Source organism: Mastomys coucha, unplaced genomic scaffold (genome assembly GCF_008632895.1).
Source record: "Mastomys coucha isolate ucsf_1 unplaced genomic scaffold, UCSF_Mcou_1 pScaffold18, whole genome shotgun sequence".
Lineage (NCBI taxonomy): Eukaryota > Metazoa > Chordata > Mammalia > Rodentia > Muridae > Mastomys > Mastomys coucha.
Window position 1 is genome coordinate 26317537 of NW_022196900.1, and position 15085 is coordinate 26332621.

At 38.0% G+C, this 15085-nt stretch overlaps 1 protein-coding gene across 8 annotated transcripts in view; it reads right to left on the minus strand.

The window, feature by feature from the left end:
- Positions 1–15085, minus strand: part of Astn2 (astrotactin 2) — a 1002270-nt gene that overhangs the window by 160701 nt on the left and 826484 nt on the right. For 7 of the 8 annotated variants that reach the window (XM_031377658.1, XM_031377656.1, XM_031377657.1 and 4 more), the window contains 2 exons: positions 13349–13482; positions 11622–11770 (listed from right to left, as the gene is read on the minus strand). In XM_031377658.1, coding sequence (XP_031233518.1) covers positions 11622–11770; positions 13349–13482 — 283 coding nt within the window. Of the gene's footprint in view, positions 1–10256; positions 10966–11621; positions 11771–13348; positions 13483–15085 lie in introns of those variants that run through there. The other variant, XM_031377660.1, reaches the window with a different exon arrangement.

The window sequence follows — 15085 nt, forward strand, 5'->3', positions numbered from 1 at the left end:
CCTCCCCTCCCCCCTCTCTCTCTCCTACAATAAAGTCAAAAGCTATGGACTCTTCCTTTCAACTAGACAACTAGACTCGCTGTGCTGGAATAATGGCTTAGACATTCCCCTAAAGAGCCACATCTAATCTCCCACAGGAAAGGCTCCCAACATTTCCAGCCAGCAGACTGGACCAATGAGGATCGCTCACACAAGAACCATCCAGTGCCTTCTCTCCCCGCTCCCCTTTTTTCCTTTCAGCCTGGGGCCACTGCCACCCCAGAGTCCATACCCATTCTCAGCTCTTCCGCCATGTCCAGTGACATCCTGCAATGCCCAAGAGCTAGAACCTGTTGTCCTTGGCCTCTGTGAAGCCCTGGGACCCCTGACTGCTTCCTCCCACCCCTACAGACTGGGGTTTGTGGCTTCCCACAGCCAGATGCCCACCCGGCAGCATGGAGAGCATGTGCAGCACTCTCCTGCGTCCACCAGTCCAAGGTCTCAGAGCTCTGGCAGGGTGCAGGTCTCTCCCACCCCTTTATTTCCCCACCACCTGGTACCCTACAGAGGATGTTAAGAATTCTAGTGAGAAATGCAAATGTTAAAGTCTTGTCCTCTGCCCCCAAATCAAAGAATATTCAGTATTGTAAAGTGCATTACTAAGCCTAGAGGATTAAAAAGTGCTGAAAGATCATGAGGTCTAAGAAAAGAGTGAATCTAATGAAGCGATTCAGATCAGTGGCACTGAGATTGTGATGAGAAAGTGTTGGGCCAAGGAAAAATATGGGTGGTGTCAAAAACAAACAGCAGAGAATTAAGGAAGTGCATCATTCATAACCTTTTAGGACTTGTCAAAAAAGTCTTTATTTAGTTACAAAAGTAATAGAAAAAAATAACAGGCTTAAGAGAAGAAGAATCTTATTTGTATGTCACATACCTATTTTCATAGTTATTGGGATCACTAGTGTTTCAAATAGTGTAGTTACCACTGGATAATATCACATGTATACTGTGAAGAATTATGAACTGTTATAGAGAAAAATATGGATAGTTTGAGGGTTATTCAGAAAGTGAATAAAAATATATTTGGTAGTCTAGATTAGGCAGTAGAAAAAGGAAAAAAGTGATACCTGAGATAGTGGTGACTGAAACAAAATAGTTTAATTATGAAATTAGTAAAAGATAAGTATGAAAAAAGTCCCTGAGTTCTTAAGACCCTGGTTTTACAGCTGTTCCAGTCTTTTACCAGTAAATACAAATTCAGAGAGAAGCAAACTTACAAGAAGGTGAGATTTCAATATAAGATATATTGATTTTGAATAGCTTATTGGACAATAAATTGAAAACATGTATAGAAATCGGCTGGATATGGGTAAGAATATCAGAGAGACAACAAAGCAATGGTGAATAGTAAAGAATGTGGCAAATAACTGCACAGTGGAGTTTTGTTTAGCCATAGGAAAGAATCAATTATATCAAGCAAACTAAACCACACACATACACATACACATAAAACATGAAAAATGAAAGCAAAAGAGGACTCATTGGAAAGGTAAAACAGGGCTGAAGGAAAGAAACCACAGAATAATAGAAGAATGAATATGAGCTAAATAAATAGTATATATATGAAAATGTCATGAAACCCAATTTGTATAATAAACATATGGTAAGAAAAATCAATAACTATTTTGACTTTTATGATAGATGTAGATACAGTAGCCCAAAGATGGGTTAAATTGAGAAAAGAATGTGCAAAATCAAGTCACAAGAACCTTGACAACTTAAATAAAAAATAAGAGAATCCACCAAGAAAGACTGAGGTTTAGTCAAAGATGGGAGCAGAAAACCAGTATGTTGTCAAATAACCAGGGAAAATAAAATATTTTGGAAAAGAATAGCCAATCCTATAGAATGTAAAAAAGTATCAGATAAATTTATAAAAATTTAAAGAGTCTTCTAGGTGACAGGGAAGGTACACTCATGAAATCTCAATAAAATGGCTGACTAAACAAACCAGGACAATTTTAGCATCAGTTGACATCCCTGCATGGATGGGAAAAATCTCACAGGGTCTCACCCCCTAGATAAAAGCACATACACCATTAATGCCTGCTGAGTGAGGGAAATGCTATAGTATTTTAATATAAATAATTTTTTTACAAAAGAAGTCATTTGCTAATGTGGATGGAGAAAATCTCATAAGGTCCCACACATACCTGAAGACCTATAGTCAAGCAATGGCTACAGAGAGAAGAGGAATCACTGTTCTCCAAGGATGAACTCCCTGAAAAGTTATCCACATACTAAGCACATGTATATAATACAAACATACATGGAAATAAATGGGTATATGTGAAAATAATAAAGAGCAAGAGGTCATAAATGTGAGAGAATATCTACGTAGGAAGGTAGGGATAGATGAAAGTGATATGTAATACAATATTCATACATGAAACTCTGAAATAGTACCAAATCTCAACTCAAATTTTGGATTCAGTGATAGGAAGATCATAAATGTTCATAGAGTAAAATGATTCTGTAATCTGGGAGTAATAGAACACAGAAAAGACTATATGGAGAAATTAGTAAAAGTCACCACAAATTATGTCATCAAAGGTGAAGTCATGAAGAAGAGAAAATAGATTTTATTGGGTAGAATATGGAGTGTTTTTCCTTGTTTTAAGAACAAGAAAGGCTTATTTACACAATTAAGTGATGGTAAAACTAGTAACCTGCTAAAAATAGAAAGGAAATGTAGTATATGGGGAGAAATTGTGTTTGTGTATGTGTGTGTGTGTGCGTGTGTGTTACTTCCTAAGAATTAATGAATATATAAGGAAACTATCAGAAGAATAATTAAATTTAAAATATACCACCTATTCAACATGAAGAAGGGGAAGGAAGGACTTATAAGCATCATGATACTTATATTTTTAAACTGTTATGGAGGTAAATACACTACTTCCTGCTATTATATCCTCTGTGAATGAAGGATGAATGTCATGCATTTAAGTATATTGGAGAAAGTAAGTGGGCAGGAGCAACCTGGAAAGATTAACCAGGAGTACACAGAGGTCAATTGACGTTGTTGGCTAATGATATATAAGCGCCCATTCCTAGACCCTGAGCTTTCCTTATGCTGTTGGCATATCACAGAAGAACACTTACAATGCAATCAAGGATAAGATGGTGAGAGAACTCAGGTTCTTCCTGAAAAAAGTAGTTAAAAGATAGGACATGGACTTTACCATGCATAAGGAAATGACTTTTAAAAGTTATAACTGACAGATGGACAAGGTAATTATATGAAGATATGACAAGTGCTGGTGAGTTAAAAGGCAGATATGATTGGAGTTAGAGATCTACAAACAGGCTGACAAATTACGGTCAAAGAGTATGATGTGGAAACTAGTGATTTTGATGGAACAATATCCTGTGGGGACAAAGTCTTTAATGTGGCTTAGGAGTAGCTGGCTGAGAAAGAATGAAGGAAAGTTCACTGAAAAATGAAGGGATCAAAGAAACATAAGACTTGGTTCTTTTAAAATAGGCCTTCTACAAGGACCATGAACTCATCTCTTAGGTTGACATGAACATGAAGAGAAAGTTCAAAACCAAGATCTTAAGTATTTTTAGAACTAGTTTTAGTTGAAGCAGGAAGATAAAGTTGGGAATGTGTATGTCTTTCCTTTGTAGAGGATATCTAAGCGTCTTAGACATAAGAGAAGATAGATTTAGCCTTGAAAAGGTCTTTTGTATAAAAGGTGGGTGTCCTTCTGGAATGATTCATACTTGTCCTGGAGGGAGATATTGGTGATGACACAGAAATATAACTTTTATTCTCTTGTTCTCTGCAATGGGCAGATGGCAGTAAGGATAAGAATGGCAACAGATGGCACCAGGAAGCGGGACCTGAAAAGACTGTGGGTGATCACCATGGGAGCTGAAATCCTTATTATGATGACTTGATCCTGGTGACTAATTACTGGGATTAGAATCTCAAACAATTGCCTCACTTTATCTGGGTACCTTTTAGAAATCCCACTGTATTGAGTTAGAGACCCCTTTTCTATATCTTATACCAATGACTTATCTCATCACCCATACTGCTGTCACCAATGTTTCTCACTAAATCACTTCTCTCTTCTAGTAGACAATAAGCTCACTGAGGAGAGGAATCATTCTGTGTTGTTATCATGTTCTGTACACATTTAAGGAACTATACCAGAAAGAGTTCCATCATAGTAATGGGATGAACAAGTGTTTTGTTTTTTTTTGTTTTTTTTTTTTTTTTTTTTTTTTTTTTTTTTTTTTTTTGTGACTTGTAAAGAATTGTGGTAGGAAGGTAGGCTTAGTAGCATAAGGAAATGGACAAAATTTAGACTTTCTAAGATATATAAGTACCTATTCTTTTGGAAGGCTCTTGGCTTCAGAAATATCTCATTCAAAAAGCAGATGGAGTGACAGAAACATTACTGAGACCCTAATATTAGTTCCAGATGTTTGTAGTCATGCTATTTTGTATCTCACCCAGCAGAACATATTTCACTTGCCACCCTCACCACGCCTACTCTTGTTCCCTTTTAGCTGAAGGGGTGGAGTTCTAATTCTAGGGACATTATTTCCCTCAATCTGGCTCAGAGCAAGTGACATCAGGATGACGATAGTCCCTGTAGCTTCCTCAACAACAAATATGGCTGAGGTGTAACCCCTATGGTTTGAGGAATGCTAGGTTGCTTCTAGAGAATGTCATAAATGAGTCAGGGTAACTGCTGCATCACAGCTACCAGACATGCCTATCTGCTACTGTAGTAGCATTTTCCTAAGTGTTCTTCTCACATGAGAAGTCTTCACTATAAGGTCTTAGATGGATTGGTGAGTGTGTACTGTGGAGAAGTGTAGAGGAGAGGGTCTTTTCAACTGAGGAAGAGGCATAATCAAAGGAGGGACTGGAGATGTAGGTAGAGCTGAGAATAGACTAAGGTGACTTCTCACAATTTACAAGTTCTTGACCCATATCTGAGTCTAGATGAAGAGTTCATATTGAAGTCAGATTGGAGAAACAAACAAACACATAAATACAAGAAGCATAGAGACTTGAGGAGAAAGTTAAAAAGAAGAGGCAGAAATCAAGACGAGATGTACACAAAGAAAAAGAAGAAAAAAATAGAAACAAAGGAAAAGAAAGGAAAGGAAAGAGAAAGGCAGAATCAGAAAGGACTTGAGAGTTGGCAAGAGATAAACCCAAAGCCTGGTACCAATCTACTGGGGAGAGGCCCATCAGACTCCCAGATGCCAGCACAGAAAGGGGCACTGACCAGCTCCAGATGTTGCTGCCTTTTTGAGGCCGGGTGGGGGCAAGCAGAAAGGCCCTGCTGCCTTTTCAAGAGCCAAAAGAGTCAGCTGGCCTTCCAGCCCTGAATCAAATGAGCTGAAGCTAGGAATCCCATGAGGAAAGACAGAAGCTTCTATTTTTTTAAAGATTAAAAGAGAATCCATCAAGTGAGCAGCAGATGCCTAGAGAAAAATATGTGGTGGGGCTATTACCACACCAGGAAGTAGGAGATAATTATGGCCAGTGAGCCTATTCCTTCTATTCCTATCTTCTTGATCCTTACACCAAAGAAGGGGGACTCCATGCTTAAGATTATTCTACTCCAAACTTGTGGGATTCTCAACAGGTGATATACATATGACAAAGAGATGACAGTCCTGATAGGACTTAAAGATCAGAAGCCCCCATGGCTATCTGGTGGCTAGTTTTCATTCTGTTCAGCTTTACAAATATCTCTTATTTCCATCTGTCCAGGATTTGTCTCGATCACAGAAAACTATAACAGATATAACATGAGCTCTTGGACTTTGGAGAGGAGGTAGTGAAGGAAAGAAAACTTCTAGGTCTCACTGTGGTTCTACACCTGACTCCTGATGTGTATATTCTCTGCCCAAGTCCCTTTCCTCTGTGTCCATAGGTCAGAGAGGGGGTTTGGACTCATTAAGTTGGCTTGGGCTTCAGTGGCACTTCTTATTCCCCCACTCTGCACATGTGTACCCTGCCTGAGAGGCTGAAGATCATGCCAATTTTTCTGATGAGGCCACGTGGGAGAACCAGACGTCTGTTTTTAATACTGATGACAGATTAGTGTGTGGGGAATTTAGCCACCCCACAAAACAAGCCTCGTTCTGCTCAAAACAACTGAAACAGAAGGCTACTTATACTCAGTGTTCCTAAAGGAATCCTGAGACCCATAGAGCAATGGTTTCTCTGAAGGAAACAAAGGTATCATCAAACCTAAGGCAGCATGGATAGGATGCAGTAAAAAAGTTGTGCATTTCAATAGCTCAGAGGAGTGTGAAGCAGATGGTAGTCATAAAGGGTATGTGTTTGCATGAGCACAGGAGAGCAAGACCAAGAAAGATGTGTGTATGCACTTGTATGTGCATTGCACACACATGGCCTTCTGAATAAATAATTCAGCACTAACTTGGGTGCTATCAAAATTAAAAGATCAAAGATGAAAGCCTAGGATTTCCTATTCTGGCAGCCTCTGACCAACTGTGATGAATTCTCATTCCAAAACAACTCTCTACTTTGTTTTATTATTCACATTTCTCTTCCCTTCCATCTCCCAGTCCTGATTCCTCTCCCCACTCTAACCATGGAAATAAGAAAGAAACAACTGAACTTACATAGTCCCTATGTCCCAAGAACTGTACCATAGTCGTTTCTCAAAATAGCTTAGATGAGGAAACTGAGACCTAGAAAACATGTTGACACATACTAGCTATTTTAGGGAGAAGTAGCTAAATTTGGAGAAGCAAAAGACAGCTTTTGCAAATTCCTATTCCTTCACTGAGCTTACATTCTTCAGGATAAAATTCATGTAACTAAGCTGAAAGATTCAAATTTGGGCCAAATTCATTTTTCAGAGGTATTATGGTTTTGATTTGAAGTGCAGTGCCAACAACTAAATTTTCTGTGTTAAGGACACAGTCTTCAGCTACTGAATCCAAATGTTGAGAGGTGAATGGATCCTGGGGTCTCTGCCCCTAATACCTGTATATACTCAGTGATGGATCATCATCTGAGGCATTATTAGAAGGCGATTGAATTTAGGAGATGAGGAGACTTGGAGGAAGCAAGTCACTAGATATATAACTTTGAAAATTCATGACCTCAATTCCTCCTCACGGCTCCTGCACACTTTTTTCCCTACCTCCGCTTTTGTGGGTAGCATGAAGTAAGCACATCCCTCCCACACATACTTCTCCTACCTCACCCCTGTCAGGCCCAAAGCAACAGAGCCAGATGACATGGAACTAAAACCTCTGAAATTGTGAAGACAAAATAAATCTTTCCTCCACTCAAGTTGTGTTTTATTTTGTTTTGTTTTTCATTCTTTCTTTTTCCTGGGTGTCTAGTCATATGCTGTCATTTTTTTACATCACATATTCTTATACTTTGTCATAGCAGCAGCTTAATGACCAGCAAAAGGTGGACAGGAATTGCACTCAGATCATCAAGCTTGATTGCAAATCTCCTTACCTACTGAGCCAAAGAAACTACTCCATGGGGCTAGAGAGCTCAACCAATGGGAAAGGTGCTTGCTATGCAAGCCTGAAGCTCTGCATTCCTGCATTAAGATCAGCAGCAGCCATGTAACCGCAATATGGTGATAGAAGATTCCAAGGGGCTTGCTGGCCAGCCAATATGGCTGACATATTGAGTTTCAGCTTTTGTGAGAGACACTGTCACACACAAAAAACAAAAAAGTAGAGGAGTACTTGAAGACGGCACTATGATATCAGCCTCTCATTTCCACAAGAATAACTATACAACCTCATATACACACAAGAAACTGTTCAATAGCTTAACTGTCTCCTAAAACAGAATTCAAATTATTTTTATTAGAAATTTGAACATATCCAGTACCCAACAGGGCAAAGATCTTAGAGTTTGACAATCCAATTCCAGAACCCACAATGGAAGAAAAGGATTGCTTCTCAAAAGTTGGACTGTGTACAGACACACACACACACACACACACACACACACACACACATACACGCGCGCGCACAAAAAGTATCAAGTACACAAATTAAAGCAAGAAAAAATGAAATCTTTAATGAAGTAAAAAATAATGAATCAATAATCCAATCCAGAATGGATACAGATGTTAGAATTAGCAAACAAGAAATTTAAAGTTACTGTAACTAAACTCCAGGTGAAAAAAAAAATATTGTGCTAGTAATATGGTTCAATGGGTAAAGGCACTCACCACAAGCCTTATGACCTTAGTTTGATCTCCAGAACCCATATGGTAAAAGGAAAGAACCAACTACAACAAATTGACCTCTGACCTCTACATATACACCACTGTGTTTACACACCATCACATAAATAATTAAATGTAAAACCATTAAGTAAGAGCCATGCATGGCAAAGCATGCCCATAATACTATCCCAGGAGGATGAACAGCAAGATCAAAATTTCAAACCAGGTATGAGTTCATAGGGAGTGGCTGCCTCTACAGAACAAAATAAGCCAACAAGAAAGATATAAATATATCCAGACATAACTTCCAAGAAATAAAGACAAAAATATCATTAGATAGAATTAAAATCAGATTAGACCTTGCAGGAGGTACTAGAAGACGTATGAGAAATTATCCAAATTAAGCACAGAAAGTAAAAAATTTAAATATATAAAGTAGCCATCACTAATGAGTAATACCTTCAAGTTGCTACACACATGTGTAATTGGAGTTACTGAAGAAGAAATATGAGGAGAGAAGAAACCTATTTGACAAAGTAATAGCTAACTTGCTTTCCCTAGGTAATGGAATTATAAACCCATAGACCTAGGAAAGGTCAATACATGTCAGATAGGAGAAAAACTAAAATTGTTCAAAATGAATAATAAGGATAATCTTGGAATCTGCCAGAGAAAATTATCATAAGAATACAGAGAAGCCAGCCTAAGAGTTATAGTTTACTCCTCACATGGAATAAGGCAAAGAAGAAGACAAATGAAGAACATCTTTAAAGTATAGGGAAATTAATTTGTCAACATTGATGTCCACATCCAGCAATGATAACTTCTAAAACAAAATTAGAATTAATACGTTACTTATTGATGTGAACTATTAAATATTGTAAAATGTGTTCAACATTTTTAGCACATCCTTCCACATCTTGATGAAAACCTACAGCCAATTAAAGACTCCTAATAGAAGGAGAATCAGTTTTCTACAGGGAAAATCCACCTGATAGATATCCAATCCCAAGTACTTATTCCTAAATGCATATACATATAAACAGTATTAAATGTGACTCAGCAGCCTGTGTGTGTATATGAAAGTGGGGATGAGAGAGTTAGAAAGAAACAAAAGACAATAATTATTAAAGAATGAGTTGTCATAAAATTACGAGGGAGTAGGAAAGACATTAGGAATTTGAGAGGGTATTGGAGAGAAATGATATAAATATAGTACTCATGAATGAAATTCTAAAAAAAATTATTAATAAATATTAAAATGTAAAATATTGATAATCATAGCCTTATGACAAGACGTAAAACAAAAAAATAGTCTCCTTTAGTAAATCAAAAAGGAAGATATTCTGAGATCATAGAAGAGAGGCAAAAAAATGGTAAAAATATAAAATAATCAGTAAGATAAAAGAAAATAACAAGACGATAAGCTAAAATCTAGCCATACACTTCACATTAAATATGGCCTAAAAACTGTTTGATGTGCATAAAATAAAAGCTGATGGTACTTTCAGAAAAAAAGGCAAATCATATAAAAAGGTACATGTAGCTCAAATTTCATTACAAACATAGATATAAAGTCCCCAAGGTTTCTGCTCTACTCTTTGTACCTGAATTTCCTTTTGTGGAGCAGACTGAAGGAAAGGCCATCCAGAGACTGCTCCAAGGGATACATCCCATCTGCAGACACCAAACCCTGACACTATTGCTGATGCCAAGATAGGATGTCACTGACAGGAGCCTGGTATAGCTGTCCCCTGACAGGTTCTGCCAGAGCCTAACCAATACAGATGTGGATGTATGCAGCCAAACATCTGACTGAGCACAGAGACCCCAATGGAGAAGTTAGGGCAAGGACTGAAGAAGTTGAAGGGATTTGTAACCCCATAGGAAGAACGATTATATCAACTAACCAGACCCCCCCCCAAAAGCTCCCAGGGACTAAACCACCAACCAAAGAGAACACATTGGGGGACCCCATGGCTCCAGTTGGATACATAGTAGAGGATTGCCTTATCGGGCATCACTGGGAGGGGAGCCCCTTGGTCCTGTGGAGGCTTGAGGACCCAGGGTAGGGGAATGCTCAGGTGCTGAGGCAAGAATGGGTGGGCAGGTTGGGGAGCTCCCTCTTAGAGGCAGGGGGAGGGAAAAGAGGATCGGGGTTTGTGGAGGGGAAGGGGGGATAATATTTGAAATGTAAATAAATAATATAACCAATTAAAAATGAAAAAATAGTCCCTAAGGACCACCAATAGACAACTTATAAAGCTAAAGCTACTCGGTTCCAGCCAGTGAGTGTTCTCCTGTCATTGACAACCCAAGCCTGACTATGTATATCATATTCTTCTAGCTTTAGAGAAATTAAAACGAAAATAGTTCAGAGAGAAAATTATATAGACAAAAAAGAAAGAAAGAAAGAAAGAAAAAAAATGTCAGGGAGAAGAACCAAAACAAAATTGAAACAATTAAGTCTTTTTATTTGTTATCTATTCATCTGACAAATATTTGAATATCAGACTTCGATTTTATAGTAAATGTGGAGAATTAACCTTGATTTAAGAAACATGTCATTTCTATGATTGCTTTTTAATGTAACTGAGCAATCAAAAATTTATACTTTTTAATACTGTAATACTTCAGTCCTGGTCTAGTTCTATGGTCTTGTGGAGATGACAGCAGATGGATAACCTTGGCTTGGGCTCAGTTTCATGATCTGTGAGACAAGCACAAGACACCAATACCTTTGGAGCCATTCAGGGAGGTGCCGAACAGTGTACACAGGTCAGTGTGTGGCACAGGGAACAAACACCCAATCAATTTTCTGACTGGGAAAGAATTCTGACTGCCTGAAAGTCACAACAGAGTGCAGAGCATAGGTGTACAGTAAAGTTCAAATCATTTTTGCAATATCAAGGATAGAGGAATACACAGATTTAATGTTCTCAGTGACAACCAAATGGAGCTCCCTTAAAAGCCACATTCCTCAAAGCTCCTGGATACTTGAGTCCTCATTTACCTAACATTAGTTTATGAAGATCAACCTTCATTACATCTCATCAGGAAAGGGAATTGCATAAATATTCTCAGTCCTAGAGTAGTATATTTATGTACAAATGTTTTTGAACCTGAGATCCTTTGACCTAAGAAAGGCCAAGTCTTTTTCAGAAATATTCTTCAAATAACACAAGATAGTGACTGTCCACATCAGAGGATCTCTTTCCAATGACAAAGTGTTGCTGTCATTTATTCAATACTGTACCAAATCTTTTCGGTGAGTTCTCAAGACAGGTCACACCAATTCCACATAGACATTAGAGGATATGGGTGCATCCTCTGCCATATTTTCCCCCAAAATGGAAAAGTGCTTACCTGTATATAGGTCAGTGTCTGTGTATTCATCCACTTTCTTGTGCTGCAAAATATAGTCAGAGACTTTGGTTCCAATGGCTGGCTGAACATCTATCCACTCCAGGGAAACCACAGTGCTGGAAGGCTCCACTGTTGGAGAAAGCCGTAACCTAATGGGGGATGACAAAGAGGGTTGCTCATTTGCTATCTTGTATCATCCAGGGCCCTAAAAACTTACAGAAGTTTTAGCCTAGGTTTCACTCATGATTCCACCTGTTACCACAACTTTTGCATGGCCTCAAATAAACTACTTTAGATTTCAAGGCTTCTGTTTCTTCATCCACAAACCATAGATACAAAAGGCTTTCTTGTTAAAAGCAATATAATACGATCAACAAATTTGCCTATGCTCACTGTGTGTGCTCAATGAAAACATGGTTAGCATTTGATTTATTTATGCTACACTTTCAATGGTGTTTTATTTTATAGATTGTCAACAATAAATTGTCAGGGACTAAACACAGTTGCTTTTAGTCTTACTGGCAGTGCCTTTTGTTCCTGAATATATTAGTCAAATTTTAATATCCTCAAATCTCTACAATTGGTACTTAATACTCTCAAAAAAGAGAGAGACTTTTGTAATAAATTCTTCTCTAAAGCAATAAGAAAGAGAACTGTTAAAGGTTATTACTGAACTGGTCTTTTGGAGACAATGACGTGCAATTCCCTTATTTAATAAAGAAGGAAAAGTAAGGCTCCCAACGGGAAACAATTTGCCCAGGTTCGTATAAGAAAACAAAAACAAAAATCATCATGGTAACTTTGTTTATCCTAGGTCCATATTCTTTCTTTTAACTCACTATACCATACTATGTATACAAAGAATAACTTTATAGTGTGGGTTTTATCTTCCTACAGATTTGTTTTATGGACTCTGGCTACCAACACAGGCTCCTGACCATCTCCCTTTGCTCCTGACCATTTCCCTTTACAGTGCTTCTTTTTAACCACACTTCTCCAAATAAGATGACCTTCTTTTGCTTCCTCAAATAAACTTCCTGTTCCAGGTACCACTAAGAGGCTGTCCCACCTCCCTAAACTGTGATTCTCAGTACTTGTTACGTAGCCCATGTCTCCTTTTATAATTCAGATCCCTTTAATGATGTTTTCTTTATTATCCCCTCTTCTATCTAAGCATGCCCATGGGTCTTCCCATGAACAACTTTGTTTTTCTTTAGTTTTTAATTTAATTTTAAACTACTTTTTATTTACTTTAACCATTTTTCTTTCTTACCTCACTACCAGCCTTGAAAAGCTGTAGATTGTCTCTATCTTGATAATTAGTATTTTCTTACCTAGTAACTAACATCCAGAAAGTGACCAGAATGATTGACTGAAAAATGAATGAAATAAGAGAGGTTCTATACTTTCTTTATTTCAGTAGCTGCAGTATTCAAAGTAGACACCGGCAAAGCAAGTTATTTGCCTAGCAGACAAGTGGTGAATGGATAAGCACAGGAAGGAGAAATGAATCACAAGTCATCATTTTAAAACATTATGTCCTGCAAACTAAGTGCATGGGTCACATCTCTATACTGCAAGAACACCTTCTTTTCCAAAGGAAAAGCACCATAGATTTTAATGATCTGGGTGGGCACCCTGAGAAACTAACAGAATCATAGCTTTGTCTGTCAATACAAGAATGTGAATCAACAGAAAGGGAAGGAAGAGGGGCCATACATACTTACACCGGCTGTGGAAGGGGGCTACAATTGGGAAGCCCACTGGCATCAAAGGCACTGAGGTCACACCTGCACCAATCATCGATCACATCTCCTTTACCAGAACACCAGTAAGAACTCATCAGTGCATTCTTGAAGGCCTGAGAGAATGACAGAATGGTTGACTGACAATAAAATTAAATTGATGGTTATGATTTTTACCTGTTTGTAGTAGCCTTCCTACTTAAACTATGTGACTTTTTTTGGTTTGAATTCTCTCATTTTCAGACATTCATTTCTCAGTTTCCAGAAAAATTATTGAGACATAATGCTTACAGCATCATTGGTAATTTCTCTTGTCCCTGGCACTCTACCTATTAGCATAGCTTTTCTTTACAACGCCCCACATGATATATACTACTATTATTCTCATTTTATAGATGGAGAACTGGAGTACACAAAAAGTAATTGCAAGAATTCACAGGCAGTAAGTAACAGAGGTAGGAATCAAATCACTGACTCCAATCTGTGGATAAACTATCTTACACAAATCCAATCTCAACTGATTCCTGGCCCATGTGCCTTGTCCTACTAGAGACAATGCATCTGACTATCTTAGCACACTGTTTAAAAATATGAAAATATCCATAGTATTCAGGACAAAGTCTAAACTCCTTACCTAAGTTCCTATACTCCTTATACAGAGGAGTATACTCCTAAACTCAGCTTATACAAGTTTTATGACCTTCAGTGTACATTATCATTCCACTGATATCCACATCCCCAGGAGTTAATTCCTGTTTATTCAATTAGAAAGCAACAAAACATTCCTGCATAGGACAATAAAGAAAACATTTCAACATTGTGGTAGCTTCTGTCACAATTAATACTGCCTTTGTAATATGCTAACAATGTCAACAGTATTTTAAAAGAATAGCATGTTACAAAAAAAAAGACATTACTTGACAATGCTACTAAGTGGGTAGATTGGCTCTGATGGTCTAGCTCTGTTAATCTTTCTTTTGGTTACTGATCTATTTAATGCTAATGTTTCTCATTGTCTTTTAAAAAGGTGTCTTTAGGTCTGAAATTATACATTCTCATTGAACTCCAACACAATAGTTTTTGTCTTAAATAAGACTTTCACTTACATCTGATACTAATTATGTTCTTTCAAACACTGTGACACTAAGTCACCCCAACTACCACATCTCTTTATCATCTTGCGCATCAAATTCTAAACCTAATTGCTATGATAAGCAAAGGACTAACAGTCTTCCCAGGAGTATTCTCATAGGACCTTGTTGATCCAGCTAGTATTTAATGAACAAATGAAGGTTCACTTAAAATTGATCACTAATATCAGATGGAAAAAGAGAACTTGGAAGTAGTTTCCTGCACCCAGTGAATGACAAGCTCAAGTCCTTACGGTATTGTCTTCCTCTGCTTTAGGTTTGTTTTGGTATGGAAAATGCTAGCAATATGGGTGCCACGGACCGGGGTTTCTTGCGGGGTCCCTTATTCCGCGGGACCATGGGTTCTGGCCAGGTGGGCACGGGATTCGGCTTTGACAAACAGACTACACACGAGTGGTGTAAAATCTGAGTGTATTTCTTTAAAAATTACATGAGGCTCTTACAATCATTGTGAAAGAGAAATAAAAAATCTGGCAGCTCAACAGTTGAGGTACCTCTACGGCTATCTAAAACATACTGGGTCTAAAGCAGCAGCTATCTCCTCTGAACTGGTGCTGCATCCCCCGGG